Source organism: Hippoglossus stenolepis, chromosome 20, assembly GCF_022539355.2.
Source record: "Hippoglossus stenolepis isolate QCI-W04-F060 chromosome 20, HSTE1.2, whole genome shotgun sequence".
NCBI lineage: Eukaryota > Metazoa > Chordata > Actinopteri > Pleuronectiformes > Pleuronectidae > Hippoglossus > Hippoglossus stenolepis.
The window spans coordinates 8,347,025-8,372,017 of record NC_061502.1 but is presented as its reverse complement, the minus strand read 5'-3'; the positions used below and the strand labels follow the sequence as shown (position 1 = coordinate 8,372,017).

At 41.8% G+C, this 24,993-nt stretch overlaps 1 protein-coding gene across 2 annotated transcripts in view; it reads left to right on the top strand.

The window, feature by feature from the left end:
* The window catches only part of LOC118099632 (MAM domain-containing glycosylphosphatidylinositol anchor protein 2), a 177,763-nt gene that overhangs the window by 72,636 nt on the left and 80,134 nt on the right, over positions 1 to 24,993 (top strand). For both annotated transcript variants that reach the window (XM_035144332.2, XM_035144330.2), the window contains exons 4-6: positions 15,399 to 15,595; positions 18,945 to 19,077; positions 19,267 to 19,536. In XM_035144332.2, the coding sequence (XP_035000223.1) occupies positions 15,399 to 15,595; positions 18,945 to 19,077; positions 19,267 to 19,536 (600 nt within the window). The remainder of the gene's footprint in view (positions 1 to 15,398; positions 15,596 to 18,944; positions 19,078 to 19,266; positions 19,537 to 24,993) is intronic.

The window sequence follows — 24,993 nt, the reverse complement described above, 5'->3', positions numbered from 1 at the left end:
TCCTCTCCCCCCCCCACACACACACCCTTGTACCTGTTTATTTGGACTGACGTGGGCAGAGGTTGTTGAATTGAAACGTGTTTAGAAATTTATTGTTGGAGGCCTTATAGTGGAGCAGCAGAGCAAGGGCTTCTCAACAGCTGCAGTCAGAGCCTTGTTGCCTCAGTGCACCATTTTACCTTGGCTACACTAAAGAGCTGAAGGAGCAGATATGGAAATTAAGCCGAATAACAATCTGGAGACAGAACTTGAGGATAGTCAGTGTGTGGTTCCTCAGTGAACTTCTTCATCTGGCATTTTGAGGTCAGTTTTCATGGTGGTAAAAGCTATGTTAAGATAACTTGTCAGTAGGGCAGTAAATTGCGTAATACACTGAAGTTGCAAACATGTACATATTTTAAAGCATTGCAGAGACTTGCAAAGAGTTAAAAGTACACTTTATTTGAAACACTAAATACCGACAAATTAAAAATTGATTAAAACTAGTGCAGTGCTCTTTCTAAACATGGATGTTTGCTTGGCCTGTGGTGATGCCGGTTGCAGCTTTCCCTCTGAATTTGTGTTCAAGTGACCTGCAGTAATAAAGCTGCAGCAAGTACAGACCTGCTGCCGAACTGAGTCCACAGAACCCTGAAGCACAAAGAGCTGTTCACCTGATTATTCAAAATTCAGTGAAGCTCAATTCAGTACGCAGAACCCTGAACTGGAGAATCAGGTGCCGTTATCAGCATGTGCTCTTGTCATGATCGACAATGTTACCTATATTTATGAGTCCTTGATTATTCAAAGTTTATTTGTATCGCTCCAAACACGCCAAATTTAACACTGCACCTCATTGGGCCCTAAACACTACACATGCCAAATGTGAAGCCGATAAGATCCACAGACAGTAAGACGTTTGTGGAATTAGTAGATGAGAAATGAACTAAATTAGTAATATGAGATTATGGCAATGTAGCTGTTTGGAGTTGGTGCATCTAAAGAGACCCCTACGCTCTCCAGAGAATGTTAATTAAGCTAAAACACTTTCATTATCCTGACCCAGCCATCGACTGTAAGCACAGCCTCTCTATTTTTACAGTAACCGCTGGACGGCCCGGGAAGATTCATTAGCATCCGTCGAAGAAAATGGTGATTTACTGTCATTGTTTTTATCGATTTGGAATCGATTGTCCTGTTTCACCTCGACAAGTGGACACAGTCAAATTAGTTTAAATGTAGGTGCATCAGCATCAGATGTATTGGGGGCAGATTTTATTCGTCACCTTATACCTCCAGTCTTATTTGTATCGCTCCAAACACGCCAAATTTAACACTGCACCTCATTGGGCCCTAAACACTACACATGCCAAATGTGAAGCCGATAAGATCCACAGACAGACAGACATTTGTGGAATTAGTAGATGAGAAATGAACTAAATTGGTAATATGAGATTATACAGAATATAAACTGTACATTAAGTATATGTTGCAAATATTTTCAAGTATATGAGTAAGTATATTAATATCAGTAATGGTGTATTGGGCACAAACATAAAAGTAAAACATACAACACATTTCAATGCACAATATCAATGGTAATTGCTAAATCATTTTGGTCAATAGCTAGGTAACAAAGGTTCAATATATGTATCGATGTATTTCTTAGAATACTATAAAATATGGAAATGGTAAAGAGAATATCTTTATATAACAATTTAAAAAATAAATAATAAAGTACTAGTAATAAAGTAAAATTTTTCTGTTTAGTGATACAGTAAAACAGAGCTAATGATTTAATCTGAACATGAACTTAAGAGGAATATTGGAAGTATAATAAAGGGATAACCTTCAAATACTAAAATCAAGATTAATGTTCAGCAGCTTTTCTTTTTTACACCGTAGCACATCAAATTGTTATCTGGATGACGTCCTTGCATCTGGCCTTGCAACACTGTATGTGTGTACTTCATTAGCCAGCACTGTGTTATGTTGCACATCCAGCAAAAGCACATCATTCCTCCTGAGCAATGTAATAGCTGTCCCCTGTGGGTGAATTTAATTGATGGACCGCTGCAGTACGCGCTATTTTTAGTTGTCTGCAGCTACGATTTTTTAATTAGCAAAAACTGGTGTTTTGGAGCTGGACCTCCCAACAACAACACCTTGAATTATGTTCGCTGTCTCTCTCCGATATATCTGCCGCGTGTGCCCTCTCAAAGCGCTCTGTTTACATCTAAGAAATAATGCACGCACTTGTAATGGGCTGCACCATCGCTGCAAAAGAAAGATACGCCGCAGACAAAGGGCTCCGGCATGTTTTACATTAAGAGGCTTAAAATCTGAATGATCGTTCCACTATTACTCCCTCTGCTTTTCTTTGGAGACCATTTATTTGCTTCTGCTCCCTGGAATTAACTGTCTTGTTTACGATTTAGAAAATAAGCACGAGAGATCTTATTCATCTATATGCAACTTTATTAGATCAAAGTGTGCTTTCTGGAGAAAAAAAAAGGAATCATCAAGGCAGCCTCTGTCTGCTCGACTCACCTTCAAGATATTAAATGAAAGGAATAAGAGCAGCTGAAAGTAGGTACATAGACAGACAGGTAGACAGGTAAAAGTTTGCTGCATTCAGAGTTTCTGTTGAGCAGCAGACGGAGACAGGGAGGATAATTAATGATAATAACTGACCTCTGCAGGCCAGGGGAGCTAATATTAGCTGTAGAGCCAGCTCCGAGCTAACATATTTACAAAGCTCAGAAGTCCATCTATAAGCACATTTTATACCTGCTGACACCTCAGTTGTGTTTGTTCGCAGTTCGGTCTGTGGGGAAAGTCCTCGGCAAAGTTAATAAAGAACCTTGCCCAACTCCTGCACTGATCGATTTTAAGCTTAAAGCGCTCACTTCTCTTTCCTACCGGGAGCCTTTTTCACTGTTTTCATTTAATTTCAGCTGCATTAATTTTGCTGCAGCATCTAATGTCTCATTGAATGACTGATGGAGGGGGGAGGGGGGCGTAAGAGATCTGCAGGGGCTGCTTTTTTTTGCAGACGTGCAGAGTTCATTGACCACCGTATATCGGAGAGAGTCTCAGCAAAATGTCAACCCAAGTGCCAGATGAAAAAAAATCATTTGTTAATAAGGAGGTTTGGGTATTGAAACATTCCTGTTTACAGTATATTACAAATGGATTTACACAGTTTTCTGATTGGGTTAATTAGTCCTGATGTGATTAGTTTTCTAACAGGAATTTATTTCAGTAATCAAGTCCTGCAGTGAACAAACGTGCCAAACATTTGTCATTTTGAGCTAAACAAATGTGACAATTTTCTGTCTTTTACATATTTCGACTGCTGCTCACACAAACAGACAATTTGAAGACAACACCTCAGTCTGTGAGAATCTGTGGGAACCTTTTTCAATTCATTCAAATCACTTTCATTCGGCAAATAATTGCTATATTAATCAACACAGGAAATAACAGAGTAGCTCTCCACTTATTTCCGATGAAAAATACAACACCATTCAAGTCAGTTACTGGTGCCCAGACACGCAGGTTGTCAAATTGTCTGACGGAGAGTGAAAGCGAATGGTTTCAGCTGAGAGTGAAGAATGGAGAACAAATTGCTATGCCTTAAACCTACTCAGTCCAGGTCAGCATTTACTGTGCAGGTTGCGATAAAGGTCCCACTTAAAAAACTCCCTTTAAAAATCGCCTGGACAGGTGCACAGAGATACAGTGCGGAGAGAAAAAAGAAAAATATGTTCAACAGAGTTAATATGAGAGAAAAAGCTGTTTGCCCATATGCTAATGTTGGACAGGCGATATTAATGTTGCCTGTCTCGTCAGCCAGAGCCGGTTTGTCAGTGGCTGTGAAATAATGAGAATCAGGTGGTGCATATATTGTGAGAAACAACTCGCCGCGCTGTAGATATCATTTTACTGAAGCCTCCACACACATCTTCCCTCTTCTCTGATACTCCTCACTACATTCCTTCAAAAGAAGGATTAGAATAAGACAATAGGCCGCTTTCTCTATGTTATCTATGGAGGGACTCGCACAGCCCCTAGTCCACACTGCTGCTGCACACACCAGAGAATTTTAATGAGGATACTGTGCGTTTGTCTGCACATGGACTGGAGTCTGAGCTGGAGTCTTTTTTCTTCTTTTTTGGCAAATGCTGCGTTCATCTAGATTTTGAGACGCGTGGATGTGTGTCCATTTCTTTGTGTGCGCGCGCGTGTGAGAGGAAAACAAAAATAGAGGCTAACCATTGGGTTCAAGCACATGCTTATGCATGAACACACTCTCCACCAGTAAGGCCCTGACTCACGCGTAACATGTCAAAGGCTTAACTTGCCTTGGCATACGCCTCCTCAGCTGTGCAATGCTGTGCAGCAACGTGCAGTGCGAGGCCGACTCCGGGAAGTGTTTCTGCTTTATGTTTGCCTTCCATCAAGGGAGTTCATGAAGGAGCTCAGAGACCAAACAGCAGCTGATGGTGTTTGTTTAGCGGCCGTGCAGGCTTTGCATTATCCAGTCGGTCAGTGTAACTGGCGCTCCCTATCTCATCAGGTGTACAATCCGGGCTGCCCTGCTGTGATGTGCCTGAGTAAATGTGTGTGCAGAGCAAGAGAAGCAGAGGGGTTTTGGAGAAAGTCCTGACTCTCACACCATGGTGATAAAAATTTAGTTTTGACTGAGGCTACAGTTCCTATTAACTCCTGTATCCCTTCATTACTTCATTTGCACTCTGTGCTTGTGTTTTTATACCCTGGAAAGGCTCTTTTAGAGTAAGTAGGTAATTTATTTGCGTATATGTGTGGTATAGGGATCTCAGTGTGTGGGATGGTGGTCTCAGGGGAGCCTATCGATTAGTGGGTTCAGTTGGATGCAGCAGGTGCTCGAGGCAAGTTCATTAGGTTGAGTTATGACTCCGATTGAATGAATATATCATATTTAACTGCCGGACCTTCTGCAGGTTGTATAAGGCTTTTATTATATATATATGTTATGGATACACGAACAGATGATCCATCCATTGGCCCATCACTTTTGCTTATCCTGTTTATAGTCAGTCTATGAATCCAATCCCAGCATGCACTGGTTCAGAGCTGGACACGCCCTGAGTAACAGAACATGGGAATTCAACTTCCAGTAACTGCTTTTACTCTACTGCTCCTACAAACCTTTCTGTTTGCCCATATGATCTTTGAATATTGATAACAATTAGAGTATTAATGCATGCATTTTGTTCTTTTAAATCACGATAAATCCTTGATTATAGATATAGACAATGTTTAACAACAGCTACACCAGTGGGTGGAAAACGTCTCCAACTGAATTTTGAATGTTTCCAATTGACCAGCTTCATGTTTCAAATATCTGCATCATCACCTGTCGATGACGCATGTAGAAGAACAGGATGTTACCAACACCATCATTTTTTAATAGATGTAGTTACTCCTGGGATTACACTGCACCTAGTTAGAAAGGTGACATTGATTAAACTTCATCCGAACCACAATTTTGGTTGAGGTTGACATTTTAATGTTGAACATAACATTGATTCAACATTGGTTCAACAGTGTTGTGCTATCTAGGAATGTATAGTAAGGAAAAATGTGAAATCAGACTGTTGGCTTGCATACTTCATATTTATTTAGTATAAATAATAACCTTAAAGAGAAAAGTTTATTTTAGCCAACATAACAGTATCTCTGTAAAGATTGCTTGGGTTGCTGCAGTGAAAGAGGAGCTATTGTTAGCATTACCTCTTATAGCCACCTTACTGTGGTGAAATGCTATTCAATGGGCTAGTTGTGAATAAAGCTTTTTACCTGTCCTGTAATCACACAAACTAATGTAATTGGCTAATGATAAACTTGGCCTTGAAAGTAGCCTGCAGTGGTCTAAATATACTACTTAGGGCCGTAATCCAGTTAGCTGGGTATACTAATGCTGTGAGCTTATGTCAGCACTCTTTAATTGATTCCTCGCACTTCAGCTCTTGTGTTTTCTTTGATTAAAAAAAAGAAAGCACCTTTCAAAATCTTTAAATGTAGTGTATTACTGACTGCAGTCTCATGCACATCATCTGGCTGAATCTGAGTATGGCAGGTTTCCTGTGCTTCAATCAGGGCTGCTAAACTGTGATTTATTTAATAAATGGTTATTTCACCAAACATGCATGTTTTTAGTCTATGGGACACACATATATGGGAAAATGAAAGGAAAAAAAAGCTAACTTGGTGGAAAATATATCACATTTTTATTCAATCAATTTCAAGCACATTTCCTCCTCTTTAGAATTGAATTCAAACATTCACGTGACACCTTAATCCTTAGTTTTCATACGACAAACACTTATGTGCCAGAAATTACTGAGGAATACCACGCTAGTATGTCTATATGGTGCTATCCTATATGATACCAGATGATGTATTAGACAATCTTACCAAAAGATCTCATAATGTATGTAGACAGAGATATATGTGCCGCGGCTCCAAAGTGCTTTTAGATGTAAATGACCTAGTGTGATGAATGGTGTGATACAGCCAGGGTGAGTTATCGGAGCCTTGTTTGAATCAGGATAGAATGAATCAGCACATTATGTGAACATTATGTAAATGTTTGCTGGTGTGGTTAATGGAGGTAAAGCCAGTTCAAGACTGCCCATTATTCTTTCAAGGACTTGTTTTGAGGAGGGGCCCTTAATCAGAGTAGTGAAGTCCACCTCGTCTCTAGCCTCTGTTTTTCTCCTCATCAGGAGCTTAAAACACAGTTTACAGTGTGTTTTTGTTGTGTAAAAATGCTAATGTGATTATGCCTTGTAGAATTTAATTCTTATCTACAACAATTTCTCCCCGGGTAAGGAAAGGCCAGAGATGATGTACTGACAGCTTGCTCATATTTATCTTTCCACCTGTATTTTGGATATGGACAATCTTCCAAATAGGGGTGTTGAACCTTTTTCTTAACAAGGGCCATTCCAATTTTTATATCATCCTTTGTGGGTCATACTAAATTATTCAACACATACACACTAACCCCTACCAGGAAATGCTTTTTTTTGGTGAGCTAAAAGATCTCAGATGATAATCAAAACTGACCTGAATTCAGGTCATGGAGGCTGTGAACTAAGCAGGGTGCTCTAGACATCCCTCTCCCTTTCCATCTCCTGCTGGGGAACCTGAAGCATCCTCAGGCCAGATAGAATATGTAACCCCTCCAGTTCTGGGTCGGCCCTTGTTCTCCTCCCAGTTGGTCATGCCAGGTAAAACCTTGAATGGAAGGCGCCCAAGAGGCATCCTGAAAACTGCCCCTTTTCAACATAAAGGAGCAGCGGCTCTGAATGTCCTAACTCCACACCCTTTCTCTAAGGCTGAGCCCAGCCACCCAAAGGAGAAAGCTCCTTTCGGCCACTTGTATTGGCATCCACATCTGCAGTAATCCCACATACAAAAAGACTAGTTGGATGGTATTTGTTTGCATAAATCCTTAAAATGTCCTTATCAGCTCTGCAGTAGCAACAAGGCTCCTTCTAAAAGTCTTTAGCTTCTAAGCTATTAGCTCACTCACCACAAAACGTGCCTGGGCAACATTGTGCCTGTCAGAATCTGCTTATATGAAAGGTGCTTTTTGGAGAGCCCCAAACTCAGCCAGATGCATTTAGCTGGCATTTGTTCTTTGTTCCCAGCTCTAATGACACTCAAGGTTTGACCTTTTTCATCACTGAGTGTGTCCCTTCAAACACGCTGGCTTGTCTTTGTCCATTTCTCTTGGAAAGCGCAACATTCCACATCTAATTTCCTTTTTTTGACAGTCGCTACCATGCTTGTCAGCAATGACCTGGCTGTGATCTGACAGGCATTCAGCAAAGAAGGGACCACCCCGAAGGACACGCCACTCTACTATTTTGTGTCATTTTCTTTTAACTCAGAAAAAATAATTGCTTTCATGATTTCTTATTTTGTTTTTGTCCAAGTTGCTTCTTTTATATTTATGAATCGTCTTTTGTGCCAGATGTTATTGCACTCCTGAATTATATAATTCATGCCATTTCAAGACAATAATATATCTTGAATTCTACTCATTAAATTACTGAAAATTGTACTTCAGCATTTAATGGCTGCCTGTGACTTATACAACGTTTGAAAGCGTCTCATGAGAATAAAATTCTTGAAATGTTCTCAGGCAAAATTCTGTTGAAGAATAGTGTTTTAAACAAATATGCACAGATTTACTTTGTGCAAATCACCAAGGAGACAAGTAATCAAATAGTTGTTTACTGATTTATTTTTCTTCTTTATGAGGAGATGGGGGGATATGAGACGACGGAAAAGAAAAAGAGACTCAGTAATGATTATATGAAATGTAGTGTTATACAGAACACTTGAGGCATGCATGAAAATGTGCTCATTACTCCATAACGGAGTGTTGAGACGGGACATAATGCAGTGAGGGTTCATTCTTGAGTGTTAACCAATGACTTATATGTTAAAGAAAGTAGTTAATTTGATGTAATGGCAAACACATTCATAAATATATAAAGTCACTGATGCGATATGAGGTTGCTGTGACTCACTGGTTGGCAACAATAGAACAGAAGCTTCGGAAACAGAAGTCTTCGGAGCGTTGGCTTGTAATTCAGACATTACGTCAATGGTCAAAAAAAGCGGTAGCCAACTGGAGGCCGGCATTTGAACACAACACGTGGAATTCTTTTAAACCTCTTCCTATTCATTCATTACAGTCATTTACTACAGTATGTTATTGCAAACACACACACTTTTATAAGCCAAGTATCCCTCTCTAGCCTCTATGCTTTATTTGCACTTAATTCATTAGTTTCTAAGTAGACACTCGATGCTATTATTGGTATCAAGTATGAAAAAAGCAGTAGTATTATATACATGTATAGGCATATATTTATTCTCCTTTTAATGTAAAGAAAATGCCTTCAAGCCATCATTCATGAAAGATTTCCCCATTTGTCCAGCCCCAACAAAGAAGAAAGTCATTAGGCTGAAACCACAAAACCATTATGTCACCAGTGCTCAATGGATGGTTTCTAGGTGGGGGTGGTGGTTTTGTTTTGACCAGTGGTCTGTGGCCTCCTTGTCTTCTAGTGAGATGAATTAGAGAGGAGATATGCTGAGGCAGACGCCACTGTCTGAGGGAGAGGATGAAGAGGAGATTCATTACTACTTATCACCACACACACACACACACATGCACGTACGCACACAAACACACATACACAGGAGAACTGGTCCTCATTATTTCCTCATCTCCATCACCAGGAGGAAGTGAGGGGTTACATGCTCTTCCATGAGGCTGCTGATGTCTGCCCCTCCATTTGTCACACGCATTGTCCACCTGTGCACACGCATACACACACTGCTCCTGTGCACACACACCTGCGGACGTGCAGTGTTCCTCGAAAGACAGCATCATTGGAAAAGGGCTGTCACTGAGGAAGATGGACACGCAGCAGTCCTGGGCGGGCTGCAGCTTCCCTGAACAAAGCTCCAGCTCTTTAAGAAACGTTTAAACACCACAGTTAAACCGCAGGATGACTTCATCTGGCTGGAGGGGAACATCATCCACAAGGCTAAACATCCTGCATTTACATTGCACTGACTTAAAGGGTAAATATGCAATCAGAAGTCTGTAGTTTATAGCACAAATACAATGCATCCATGCTGCATATTATCTAAAGCGTTTCCTTACGCATTAGCTGCCAGTAGCTTGAGGGGACGAGCCCACTTTACTGTACATTAGAGCACCTTCTCCCAATACTAACGAGACCAGTGTCCTCTATTTCCATTTTAGCTACTCTACTACCAACACTGTATCATGCTATATCGTTCACTATCGCTCCATTGACTCCATTCTGCATTGCCGCTTTAATTGGCGGTGATTACACTTAACCAGGCCTGATGACTGTGGCCTCAGAGGTGTGTGTGTGTGTGTGTGTGTGTGTGTGTGTGTGTGTGTGTGTGTGTGTGTGTGTGTGTGTGTGTGTGTGTGTGTGTGTGTGTGTGTGTGTGTGTGTGTGTATATGGGGCTGCGGAAGTCAAGTACAGGAGATTTTATAAAGAAAGAGAGGAAAGCAGCTTCCTTCAGTAGAAATTTAAGTTCAAGTTAAAACAGGAATGTGGAAATGCCTAATGAATAATTCAGCACTTGTTTTACATCAGCACTGAGGCATGCCAAGCAGCAGCTATGGCAGGGCTGGTGTGTTGCCCTTTACAAACCTTAACCCAGCTTGTCCAACACCTGTATCACACCATTCATTAAAAACATTTGAATAATGTTTGTACATTGTTTTAATAAAACAGGGATCACATGATTAAGTGCAAAGCTTCTGATTGAATGCAAAATCCCCCAAAACATGCATGTACTCACCATCTATTTGTATTATATTTTAAAAATATAACAAATTCATTCTAACATAAGTTTAGGATTTATTTCCAAAAACAACATGATCTTAACATAATTTCTAGGCATGATTGTTTCTTATTCACAAAAACAAAATTACGAAAATATTTTATTGTACTGTACATTTATGAATTAAATATTTTTCCTATCCAAAACAATATTAACTTCTGTAATTAAAGTTAAATATGTTTGCTCAGGTGTCAAATTGTTATGATTTTACACAGTATCCTATAACCTCATGATTTAAAAACTCGTGAAATAACCATATTTCCCAAAATAGCCAATTACTCCTGCAAGGTAGATATTTGACAACCTTACAAATTTAACCATAATCAATCTATAAGCGTTAAAAAAAAATTACAAATCTTAAGCCATAACCTTCCTCCAGATAAGCACTGGCTAGTCTCAGCATTAGTCATATGATGTTTTAAATACTTCAAATTAATATCCTAATCTGCTTATTCTCAGTAATCTTGTGCGCATGTGAGCATAATGCATTCACATACGTGGGGTGATTTCAGAAGGGATGTTCTGACTGTCACTGTACTCTACATCTTGGTGACAAGAAATAATCAGTCATGACATCGTTGACTGATGACTTATGGCTCCAGAAGACATCAGTCAACACTGGATCTTCAGCCATGTGTGTGTTACCATCTAAATTATGTGCGTGAGATGCACTTAGCTACCTCCTTGCATGACTTGTCCAGTTACCTCTGGTATTTTTCAACGGAGAAATGTGTGCTGTCACACTCAGGTATGACACACCCGCCTGAGCGTGCTCCTCCCTGGATTCTCCCCTCGGCCTCCTTTAGTCCCAGTGACAGCACGGGGAGCGCTGCAGCACGTGAAGCCGCTCGCGCTCGCACCTCGTGTCTCAGGGAATGATATTCAGTTTACTGAGATATCTTCGTTACACAGGCACCATTGTCAGCACGAAGTCATTGCAGAAATAGATGCGCCGTGCCCTCACCCACTCTCCCATCACATCTGTCCTCCACCACTATCCCACTTAAGTATGAGGCAGCAGCTGACGGCGGATAGATACGGCGAGCAGGAGCTAGTTATGAAGGAGTGTCACCATGAGATAGAGGTCACTGTAGCTAAGGGGCTGCGAGATGGAGGGAAAGGAAATGTCCTGACAGTAAATTACTCGTGGTGTTCATGTTTTCCATCAGAGGCCTCCAAACGAGCAGGATGTTATACATCACCAACATGGCTCAGTAACCCTTTGACCCACATAAATGAAATGCGTTTAAGTGCCCCATTCAGCAAACTGAAATTGCACGCCATCTGTAACATGCTTTATTTTTGCTGTCTCGTTTGATGTACTGTGTTTACACACAATCTACTGATGTTGCATATTGTTTGCAGTTTTAAGGTCTCCTTACAGTGCATTAATCCCATGCATTATGCATTAGCAGGGAATTATCGCTGACGCTTGAATATCATATCCAGTGCTCTCTCTGCACATTATCGCGCTTGTTATTCATCTGAAGGTGGTAGTGATATTTTAAAAAAGAAAATAGAAAAATCAATCAAACTCCACAGACACCGTTTGATGGGCATTTAATCTGAGCGGAGACACATTTTCAGAAGCCAGTCTCAATATGTAAAAAAAGTTCACATATTATTTGGTATTTATGTGGAGGTGTCTCTTCCCCTTTTTTTAATGATTTGCTTTTAGACCACGGCTTCTAAAAACGAGGCTTGAAGGTGAGACCCTTCACAAGGCAAGCTGCCAGGTAATAACTTCTTTAATCACTTCTGCCTCGTGCTCATATTTCTGCGAAAAAAAGCACCACAAAGACAGCGAGTCGTCCTTATTCAGAATGAGTATGGGAGACAGCTGCTATACAGTATCATCACCCCATTAACCCTGCATCTGGACAGCGGCAATTTAAAAGTTTTTACGCTCTCGACCCTCCTGTCCCTCTGATTGTCTCCCCTCCCCCTCTGTCTTCCGCCCTTGCTGCAAAAATAATAAGCAAATTGCGCATCTTTTGACATCACGGGGCTGTTCACTCATTAAAGGCGTTGCACGAATGTCATTCAGATCAGCGGCTCCCACTGGTAATCAAGCCGGGACGGTGATTAGATGAAATTAATCGCGGGGCCTCTGTCACTCACTGCTGACGTTCGGGAGCCTGATAGGTGTTCGCTTCCCAGGCGACTTCAGCAACATCAGGCGGAGAGAGCGGAGGACATCAAAGTGGAGAAAAAAATAGACAAACCTATATTAGAGTAACACCCGAGAGACAGCCCCCCAAAAAGTGTGTGTTGGGATGCCGGTGTCTACGTGTGCGTGCGTGTGTGTAGGTGGCTGTGTGATGGTAAGTGGAGTGAGGTAATGAGTGTGAGTTTTTGTGCAGGTGTCTGCTCATTTTTTTGGGGGAGAGGGTTGGAGGACATGAAAGGAAAGAGCTAAGGTTTGATGTGATAATGAAGCACCTTCTTTAGTCTCCATCTTCTCTTTCATCCAAAGCACTCACTTGTGCCTATTTGTCCAACAAATGTTTTGGTAGGTCCATCAAGTAGGAATCTAATGTCTGCTATTCAAACGGGAAAATCAGCATCTTTAGATTTTGTTCGAGATCCAGAGAATCAGAAATGACATGGAGTAAAAATGGATATTATACCTTTCCCTGCTTTTCTTGCCAGACTTCATCTGACTCAAGCATTGCCTTGTGTCTCGCGTTCCCACTTCCGTGTGTCACGCTGCCCCGCCCCCCCACCCCCCCACCCTGTCTTGATATCAGAGCAACTCAGAGCTTTGTGACTTGCCGTGATTGAACAGGAGTGATGCTAAGGTTAGCTCGCTGGAGCGTTTAGCTGTACATGGACAGATTTACCGGCCCGTGAACCTATAAACCTGCAATTACAAACCCTAACAACTCTGGCGCAGGCTGCCTGCACACCGCACTTTTCCTCTGGGCTCTGGGATTTAAGCTTCACAATCAGTCAAGCGTGACTTCAGAAGCTAATTGCACAAGGGTGACACATGCATGCACACACATGCACACACACACACACACACACACACACACACACACACACACGGAACATCCTTACAGGGGAAAGAGTGATGGTGGAGGTGGAATTTTGTTTGAAATTCATCAAATTTTAATCTAGTGCGTACATTTCCATATTTCCATATTTATCACTTTGCGCTCCTTGCATCCACTCCTTCTCTGCATATCATTTTAGCCCTTTTAATAGCTCAAACCGCTCCTCGCCTAATACGCAAACATACAGATACACACACTCACACTCTTGTCACCACAAGGGGGTGAAAAAAACACAACCTCCTATCAGGCCCAGCTCTCAGAGACACATGTTTTCCCGCAGCAGATAGGCCTGTCAATGAATCACTCCATTTCTGCCACACTTGGTAAATTGACTGTTTGATGCAGGAAACAGATGAGACATATGCTGGGGAAAGTCAGAGATAAGATGCAGGATTCATACTCTCCTCCTCCTCCTCCTCTGTAATGAATCAGTGTATTTATTTAGGGCAATCTGCTTCTCTAAAATATCCCCACTATCGCTCCGTCTTCTCCGATGCGTTGTCTGCTCCCTCCCCTGTTTTTTTCTCCACCCCCCTCAAGGTAATTGCTCTTACCTGAGACACTGTAATGGATCCTGGATGAAGTATTGACCGCTGCTAGATTTTGATTAAGGAGCTGTAGGGCAGAACATGTCTTTAATGAAACCTAGGAATCAGCATTCTTTGGCCGGCGCGTCAGGGCCGGATGCTGTGCTCTGTGGCCCACAGGCACCTTGATTAGGATCTGATCCTCAGCAAATCCAGGGGTGGGCAGCCACTGAATTAAAAGTGATGAATTCATCCATTAATAATACCTCAGGCATGTGCAGTTTTTTTCTCTGGAGGCTTATAATCGTTATGGATTTGGATATTCATTTACTGTAAGCTGTTTGCACTCGCATACTCACACAGCAGCTCCTTCAATCATTCAATCATCCACCTTGTTGCTCAATCACTGATATACTTACTCACTCTTTAATACACTCAACCACTTTTCTTTTTTCCTTTAACGGTCAGCCTTTATCTGCTAGAATTTGGGCATTAGGGATAACTTGCATTAGTGTCTCTCAATCATATCCCTTAAATTGCATTTTTGCTCCTGTTAAAAACTAATTGCATCTTGGTGGGAGATGAAAGGGAAACAGCTCGCTCCCCATGATCTGTGAGGGTGAAAATGGACATAATCTAAAAGGCGAGTATTAGCATGCTAACAGACACCACAGCTATGATGAATGCCATTTGCCAAGGCTTAATGTGATAGCCGGGTAAGATGATTAACTTTGAATCCATTTAATCAACCACAAGCTCTTTCTCAAATAACCAACTGTCTAGTGTTGGTGTAAAAAACTCCCATCAGATCTGCTGGGAAATGAGTAGGACAGCAGATGCGTCACGTCGCAGTGCCAGAATCCGGAGGCCAAACAATATTCATTGAAGTGATGGAGATGAGACGTAATTTTGTGCACTGTATTTGTCACCCTCGCTCATGGTTGAAGGGCACGATGGAGAGAGACTTGGAACATGGTTTGCTCTTTGACTGGGAAGTCAATGTGCCCTTGGGTTGTCTCCTATTGACTAAAGTAGTTCAAGTAGTCGGCCTCTCACCTCCTCTCACTCATCGACCTGTGTGAACATGCCAATAACTGGCCGTCATAATGCAATGAGAATCCTGACCCCTTAGGTTAACATCTTGATTGGGGGGGGGGGGTTGCTCGTGTAATCACAGAGTACAAACATCTCATAGCTGCTTTCTTTGTATTCACTACAACAGCTGAGGAAATGCACACTTCATTTCTGCCTGGAATGTGATGAGCATGATTGATTGATTTGTAAGAAATGATCGACTTCATCAATTGAACAACTCGCAGAAAAGTGTTTATTGACTGTTTCCCCCGCTCTGTGTGTGTGCTCCTCTCGCAGACCTTGACGACCCGGTGGTGACCGTGCATCAGAGTATAGGCGAGGCTAAGGAACAGTTCTACTACGAGAGGACCGTGTTCCTCCGCTGCGTGGCCAATTCCAACCCGCCTGTCCGCTACAGCTGGCACCGCGGGAGGGAGGTCCTGACGCAGGGCTCGGACAAGGGCGTGGAGATCTACGAGCCATTTTTCACGCAGGTAAGCCAGAGGCAATGTGGAGGATAAGAGCATACGAATTGGGTTTTAGAACTTTGCTGATATGAACAATATCCGTCCACCTCCGTGACTGGTGATCCTGTGTACTGCATTACAATAAAAATAAAAAAATGCTTATAAAGTAGTGTTTCATAAGCTGCTTTCAGACATGCAGTGCACATTCTCAGGAGGAGCTAAATTGTCTGTGATGACCAGTCAAAGTGCTTTACACTACAGTTTATTATGTTAGAACACAAATGGCCAAATACGAGGCTCTGGACTTTCCCCGGAGTTTCTCCAGCCAGCCCTCTAGTAGAAACTCTGGATAATGTTGAGGTGAGCCCATGTGACAACACAGCAGAGAATGCTCCGGAGGATTCACCACGTGCGAGTGAGTACGTTGATGACAGATGCAAAACCTAAAAAAACTTAAAGAATACAAATATCTCAGGAGGCAGGCTGACAAACAGGTCAACTTAGTAAGACAGTGAGAACCGAGAGGCGCGGTGTTGATGTGTTGTAAAGGAGAATAACAATATCCGCTGCACAATGTATACATTACCTCCTGCTCGCTGCGCCACCCTCTGTGTTCTTGTGGACACATCTGACCGGAGATTGTCCTGCTGCGTTCTTCATTTGTGAAAGGCAAACACTGGAGGAAGTACAGACCAAATTCTGCGTCCAATTTCTTTCACCATAAATCAAAATTCTAATGCACAGTACTATGAGACATTGTGAATCATGCGTACATATTCTAAAGGGCTATAAACAGACTCTACAAATATGTAAATGTTGACCTTTATCAAGTCTTCCTGTGTTTCACTACAGTGATGAGTCAGTCACAGTTGGTAGTTAATTAATCAACACTTCTTACAAAGGTTACATATTACTATGTGAAGTACTGTTATAATAGCGCTGCCTTCATGTTTTGGGAATAAGACTCTGTAGCACTTGGGGGGGTTTGTACCTCAAACCCAGACACTACCCCTCGCTGTGCTGTGGCATAGTGAAAGTTGTTCTCATTAACCGCCATGAAAAGCAATATCGGCTTCACTGCCTCTGATTCACAGTCTTTGCAGAAGCAGGAAGATTTGGGTTCCCTTCCCAATCAGTTAAACAGAGCAAGTGGATTTTCTTTACAATCTGAAAAACGGAGAGGCTTTGGTCTAGAGCAGACCTCGTGCAGTCAACAAAGAGACTTCGTGGGATTGTTCTGTCACTAGTGAGGGAATTGTAGTTTTTGAATTGATTGAATTGAATGTGATTTGGGGATTGGGCATCAGAGAGGGTGTAAATCTACGAGACAGAGAAAGAGACGTGCAAAAGGGGGAAAAGGGCTTTTGGAAACACAGAGAGGAAGAGAGAGGGAGGGGAAAAGGAAGTGAAATTGATGTTTGGCCAAATGGAGAAAGATGGCTGGGAACTAATGGAGTGGGTGTAGGGGACTGAGGAAGCTGAACAACTGGGCCTCATCAGACGCTCCTCCCATCTCCGTCCCGCTCTTCATTCATCTTTGCTCTTTTCCTCGATCTTTCATCCTGCCCTCTATTAAAGCTTTAATTGGGTCTGAAACTTTGAGAGCTACCCAAGCCCAGAGATTAGCTTTATGCAGTCCAACCCTAAATAAATCCTGACTAAACTCCTGCTAATGTGCTATTATAAATGGCTAATAACATATTTTTCAGTGATATGGTCAAATTGGGCTGAAATATCCGGAGACAATTAACAAATTCACAATTGACCCAAATCAAGCCTATTAGGTCACATTGAGACTGTTTCAGTCCAGGACTGTTTAATTTGCCTTTCTGCCTTCCCTCCCTCTGTTATTCTTTATTCAGACTTCACTGGAACGCAGCCCAACAAATGTTTTTTATATTCCCGCTGTTCCTGTAGAAATGCAGAGGTGGCATTTTGAAATCTGTGTGTAGAACTGGTTCATGATTAAATGAGGACCAGAGCATTGCTTTTAGAGTAAACACCCCGTCCTTTCTGCTCTTTCACTTCCACCTATCACTACATAATTCTCGCCCCAAAGTGTGTCAAAGTAGGGTAATTATCAAAAGTGTAATGGAGCAATTTCATCTCTCATCAGACCCTCAGCTTGTATCAATAGTCATTTATGCTGGGGGGGTTCTTGATGTGTGATGTTCTATTGTTGCATGTTGTCTTGATCATGGGACGGTAACAATTCAAACCCCAGCTAACAACATAATGCTCATCTCCGAGCTGAAGTGCACATCACAATCATGTCTGTAATGAAATGTGTCTTTCACTCTTTGGTTCAGCTGCTCAAATCATTTTCTTGGCCCTTATGCAGTCAACAACTTTCCCTGCTGCTATGAAAGTTTAGGTTTAATTTTTTTTAAATTTATATATATATATATATATACATGTAATCCCTAAAATGAAGGGAAAAACAAAGCTGGAGATAAAATATTTCCTCGTGACAGCGACAATAAATTCCTCTATAATTCCTTTGCCCTTTACCGACAGCCAGGCATCCTGTTCCCGAAGCTCCTGTGCGCTTTAGCGTTCAATCTCTCCATCAATATGTCCTGTCAATTCCCCCTTTCCAATTCGGTTTAATGTGTTTGTCCTTTCCATTCCTTCTCTGCCCCTTGCATTTTCTCAAATAGATTTTCCTTCCAATCTGCCCCCCCGCCTTCCCGGCCTTCCGTAACCCCCTGCTGTGAGTAAAGGCTGAATCCCAGAGACCTCATCTAACTATATCTGCTCCCAAGCAGAGGGGGTGACAGAAAGGAAGAAAGGAAGTGGAGTGTGGGCTGCATGGCTAATCTAATACAATTAACGTATCCCTGAGCCTCACTGGCTACGAAGGGGTTAGAAAGATGCGAGTGATTGCCATGTTGTGTGGACTGCCCCAGCGTGAGGCTGACTCGTGTTTTAATCTGCCCTGCGCCCTCACGCTAGAGTCAGTCAGATCAGAGGTTCACATTGTCATCGTACCCTCCTGGGGGCTCACGGCTGACAGGCCCGGCTGGAATCAAACACAAATTCTGTGTCAACGCTTGTTTTTGTGGAGTGTTCCCCCGCTGAACCATCCACAGCTCAGTAGCTGTTTGCAGGGACATAGAATGAAGGGTAATCCACATGTCGGCAAGATGACAAATCTTTTTCTTGAAAAATTAAAGAAACTTTTAATCGTGATTTTAGAGGAATATTCTTACATTTTGCTGCCTTTTCTTTTTACTTTTGGCTTCATTAAAACTGTATATATTCATCTCTTTGACCCTCCCGTTGAGCTTTTTGGCCTTTTGATGTCTTCTACTTGCTTCCGTTGATGTTTTTTACACACATTTTCATACCAGTATTGGTTTGATCTGAGCTGCAGGGGGAAACGAAGATTCTCAAGCTGAAGAACCTGCGGCCTCAGGACTACGCAAACTACAGCTGCGTCGCCTCCGTCAGAAATGTGTGTGGGATCCCCGACCGCAGTGTCATCTTCAGACTCACCAATAAGACAGGTAAGACGCATTTCTACTGGAAACCCAAAGCTCCACCCAACAATGCACAAAGCTGCCTTCATAAAGGTAGAAAAGGCGGATGAAGTGCTGTGCTCTTTCTCAGCAGAGTTATACTATAATTGTCATAACTGCCAAAGTTGTCCATCTTCTGCCAGTCATTCTTAGGCTCCACACTCTCTTCCTCCACAGCCTCCCCATCCATCAAGCTGCTGGTGGAGGATCCCATCGTGGTCAATCCTGGCCAGACGGTATCGCTGGTGTGCATCACCACAGGCGGGGAGCCTCCCCCCATGCTCACCTGGCTCAGCAGTAATGAAAGCCTGCCGCAGAGGAGCGTAGTGAAGGGGGGTACGCTCACGCTGCCCGCCATCTCCTCAGATGAGGCGGGGGTGTACAGCTGCGTGGCCAGCAACAATGTGGGAAACCCGGCGAAGAAGTCCACCACCATTGTTGTGCGAGGTGAGAATGCATGCGTGTGTAATGTACAGAACCCCAAAGTGTTCAATATGAAATAACATTTTAAAAAACAGAGAGAAGAATATATTTTAAAAAATGTTTAAAAAAAAGAACAAATACATAGTTAAATAATGTGGTAAATATTTAAAACTCAACTCAATATGAATTTGTATTTCATCAATTTGCCTTTGGTCTCATCCTTTTAGAATCATTTTAGAGTTTTTTTTTTACTTAATAATCGTATTTTCCCCAATGGCAATAAAATAATTTTTCATGAAAGTGGAGTTCTCACCAGAGTTTGCCCCCTTACCCTCAATCTCCTTTACTGAGCTCAACAAGTACACACGAGCAAATCTATCTCCTGTTTGCTATATAAGAGAAAATACTTTTCAGAGTTGTGTATCTTTCTCAGACAACATTTATAGGGTGTCAACTCTGAATTTACCTCTCGGCAGCTTCTGCTCACACTGACCCTAAGCACACAAAGCCAATCACACTAGTTAGGAGGAAGCATGCACCACCATCTTAAGTTATATAAGATATTTTAATTTACGTTTAATTTGTTTAATTTACATTTGCAGCCTCTATTTCAGAATAACTCAAAATTATCTGTTCATTATTCTGTTAAAATTTGCAGTATAATTGCAGTATAATTAAAATGAAAGCAAATTATTTAAAAAATATCTAAAATCTGTAACTGGAAAAAACTGCTGTACACTGTTTTTATATGATCACTTCATGTCTATTTATTTATTTGATTGTTTCTTTGTTTCTTTGTTTAATATCGAACACTTCCAGCATCCAGTGTTAGCAATGACAAAGAAATTGAATTATAGGTGAAGCGTAAAACTAGGGATACAAGAGCTTTCAGTTACAATGTGCACTGTCACAAAATAATAGATGAAATGGATGTGTATAATATATCAGGGGCCTCAAATATTTTTTTTATGATTGTACATTTTAGATATTATCTTCTGCTTGTCTCGTCATTTGTTCAGAGATTAAAAATTCCAGCCATGCAATGCATGCTATTAATGTTTGTTTTGTAATTCATATTAGAATTACCGTGTTAATCATATTACAAATTGAAATGTAATTAATTTATAGTCTTAACAAATGTCCTTCAGATCTGAAGCTTGGCAGTTTGACCTACCAATCACAGACAATCAGATTTCTCAGATATTATCAGTCAGGCTACTTTAAGACGGTCAAGGACAATGCTAAAGGCAAGTTTGAAACCATTAATTAAAATACATAGAATCAAAAAGTGGCTAACACCAATTAAACAAGATCGGCAGGGTTAGGGCCGCTGCTGCCAGATTGGCCATTATTAGGAAAATATTTATTTTTTCAAGCTGCTCCTCACCTGAGAATCACAAGAGGCAGAGAAACATTTGATCTTGCTGGAGCTCATTAATAGCAAAGTACTGCTTTTAGCAAACATTTAGTGTAGAGGGAACTTTTTATTTATGAACCTGACATATGTTACACACGGTGAAATGCTCCAAAACTACTTTGAAGATTAATACGCAAGACAGGCAATTTTACCGTCAGTGAAAAAAGCTGTCTTGTTATAAGACCTGCACAGATGGAACATAATGCATGAGGAAATTGACTTTCATACTGTTAAATCAACTGCTATTACTAAGCTGCAGGATTAAGGATGACGTGGGACTAGGCTTTCATCTGTGACATAACAGAGGATCCCCGCGTCCTGAATGTGAAACTTCAGCCACCTCTTGCAGGTGAATAAGAAAAAGATGCATTAATTAGTGGAATCCTTGCAGGCGAAACAGCATTCACAGGATGATCCACATCCACTCATCCTGTTTACATTTGAACTTTTCCTCAGAACATCTTACATACACGCACATGGAGCACACTTTTGAATCTGAGTTTAGTAGATTGGCCCAGAAACGCAAGCTTCTCACAGACTTTTCTGCTTTCATCTCAGAGATTAGGCCGCGGCTCCATCATCAGGTTGCCTCTGTACCCAGCCACAGAAGCATTTATTTAAGCAGCTATATGCTCCCTGGGATGAAAATCAGATCATCAACAAATCATTCCTGAAGGGAGCCCCCCGAGAGATAAACCCCTTCTCTGTATTGTGAAAGTGCCCATGTAGTCGAGGACTTAAAATTGAGAGGCCTACATCAAAGAGAAGGTGTCAGGTGTCCCTGTGGGAACAAATAAGTCAGAGCAGATTCAGTGGAGGTAATCGGCGCAGTAAATTCCATGTTCTCATCCATGTGACACACGTCTGGAGTTCACAGTGGTTCTCGTCTGAGTGAAATATCATCAAAACATTTCTTAGAACGCCTGGAATGAACTGTTTCTCGGCTTGTGATGCTGCTACTTTAATTTGCCTGAGCTACGTCAAAATGTCTTGTCATTAGTTAGTCCTCCTCAAACACTTGTGCAATATACTGTCACATTTTATTGTTTGCGGGCTGGATGTTTATGTCTATGGTGCAGAGTCAAGATAGAAAACGTTGCGTTCATCCTACCTGGTGTATCTGCAGTGAAGCAGTGTTTTTTTGCCCCAATTTGACTGTTTTAGGGTGAATTTGCTTTATCACTGTTCACATTTGTGGCTTGTATGTAAGTTTGAATAAGGTTCTTAGCTGGTGTTGTTCTTCCAGTGCATCACTTAATGGCTGCTATGTTTCTTTCTAAAAGATTGCCAAAGCCACACATGCATTATTCTGACTAAATGGCATGCAGGGTACTCAGTCATTGATTATGCAGTTCAATTTGTGCAAGCTGCAACCAATTGGCTCTATAAATCCAATACAGTGGTTACTTGACCCTGCTGAGTTTGCTGTTAGCTCTTAATTTTGTATTCTCATTGTGGGGACTGACTTTGGCTCAGTGTCCAGGATTCACCACATCGTTCATTCACCTTCAATAGATAAACAGTGATACCCCCCCCCCTTTTTAGAGAGATGAGCATCGATCAGTAGTCTTATGTAATCTCTTGAAGTCATCGCTGACGTCTCTGTGACCCAGTAATTTACTGCGGATGTTTAAACAAGAGACAATCACGTAGTGGAGGGGATTAAGTAGATTTATAACTCTGTCCTGAGTAAATCAAGTCAATGAGTCATCACACATTTTAAAACCAAAGACAACAAGTCAGTCTGAAAAGAAAAAGTGAGAGTCCTCAATGACATGGAAATATACAGTATATATTTAAACTATATAAATTCATCACTAGAATGCCGCCCCAACTAGTCTAGTAATGGCGAGTCTGCTTGAACCTCAGCAGTCTCCAGGTGGTGCCCAACCTTCCTTGAGTGTTTCAACCCTTAACCAGAATACTCTGTGGTTGCTGGTTGCTGGTTTGGCGCCCCTCTCCTGGTTTCCAGCTCATCTCCTCCCCTCTTTAACTGTCACCAAGCAAACATTTCAGATAACGTACGTATATATGACATCTCAATTTAGTTTGGACTTAGTAAAAGTAAAGCCAATTAGAAAGGAAGACAAATTTAAATGGCATCAACAGATGCTTTAAAATCCCAAACTATTACTGTCTTTATTTCATTTCTTTGACAGGCTCATAAACAGCGAGAAACAATCGGTTGGGAAGGAGGAGGGGTCTGTCTGACATCGCTAATTGACAGGAGATGAGTTCAGCATGTTATCACACATCTCAGAGGCGCTCTCCTGAGTCTGATGAGCTGTCACTGACGCAAATGCAATTTTGGGATCAACATGCACCAGATGACGAGGGGTGGGGGGGTGCTGTATAACTGTACAGTGACAGGAAAGTGTCCGAATGCATCACATGGGTTTTATTACCGACTTTTTGTTATGCGCTGGCGACTACACCTTCTGATGGATTTTAGTTGTCGCCGGGCTCCATTGTCATTTTATCCTCAATCATTTCAATGCCCACAAACCTGTTTAATTTTTAGGTGATAAAAAAAACAGGACTTGTAAATGTACATTCTCTTCATAATTCTTTTCTGATGTCTGACTCTGCCACTGACATTTAACAAGCCAAAGCGTGTCCATGATGCAGCCTCGATCTGAATAATTTCTCCATTGTGTGCTCATGCTCTTGCGGCTTGTCTGTGGCACTTTATCACACCGAGCCCTTATGCTACTCAGAGTCACGCTGCATGAAAACAAGCTCACAGCTTCTTTCCACATTAAGGGAACTGCGTGGTTGGTTTGGTATCGGCCTGGACTAAGTTTCCACCGTGGATACTGTGAGATATTTGGATCGAGAAACAAAAAAAAGGATTTTATTTCTTTGATTTGAACTAAATCCAAAATAGGAACACAGCTATGATGGCCCTAGACAGGAAGGAGAAGTGGATAGGGTGAGGCAGTCGTGACTTGATTTAATCATGTTTTGTGTGTGTGGTGTGTGTGTGTGTGTGTGTGCATTATTCCTGTTGATTCAATTTTCAAATATCTCAACTGTGGATAACAAAACAGTCATACATAGCTCAATGTCAAGACTGTATTCATGCTTTGTGAATCAGTAATATTTTTCTTTAGCTGTGGCCATGAAGGATGAAATACTGTGGAAGTTATGAGCACTCGGGCAGAAATGCTTGTAATCAGTCTGTGGATTTATGTGCACATTTTTGTTGATATTCATGTGCACATGCTGCCTGTGTACATGAAGTACCAAAATATTTGGTTCTGCTACGCTGAGTTTATTCTGCATGTTCAGTAGGGTCACCCTGTGGCCTCATCGGCGCCTGTCTCAGCTCAATCACCCCCCTCTCCAGTCCTTGAGAAGCCCTCTCAAACTGCTGTTGCCAAAGGGGGGCTGTGTGTGTGTGTGTGTGTGTGTGTGTGTGTGTGTGTGTGTGTGTGTGTGTGTGTGTGTGTGTGTGTGTGTGTGTGTGTGTGTGTGTGTGTGTGTGTGTGTGTGTGTGTGTGTGTGTGTGTGTGTGTGTGTGTGTGAGAGAGAGAGAGAGAGAGAGAAAACACATCGCTTCCCAGCAGATGGTAGTTTCTCTGGCCATACTGTGCCACCAGCCAGACTGCCTTCCAGGGCCTGGCCATCTCCACAGCCAGCCCAGCAGGCTACTGGCAACACATCACCCTTCTGACAAGATCCTTTTTATGGATTAAGGGTCCGCAACATGTCTTCAAATGCAGGTCAAACCCCTGCTTTCTCCTGCCACTTGAGTCCATTCTGTGCTCAACAAAGACACCAAGTAGTGATACACAGGTCACAGTACTTTATACAGTAGCTTCATACAGTTCATTTTTCTGTATCAGTGTAGGCAGCTCTCAAATGGAGAGTATGTGAATTAAGATGGAGCTGTCTGTAGATGGTGTTGCTGAAATGGCCAGCATTTTGTTTTCATGTGCACACACACACACACACACACACAGAAACACACACATGCATGCAAAGCCGTGTGTATTCCCTCTGTGTGATGCAGAGAATTCAGCGTCAAATCATTGGATTTTGTCGACAATTCCTCCAGGACT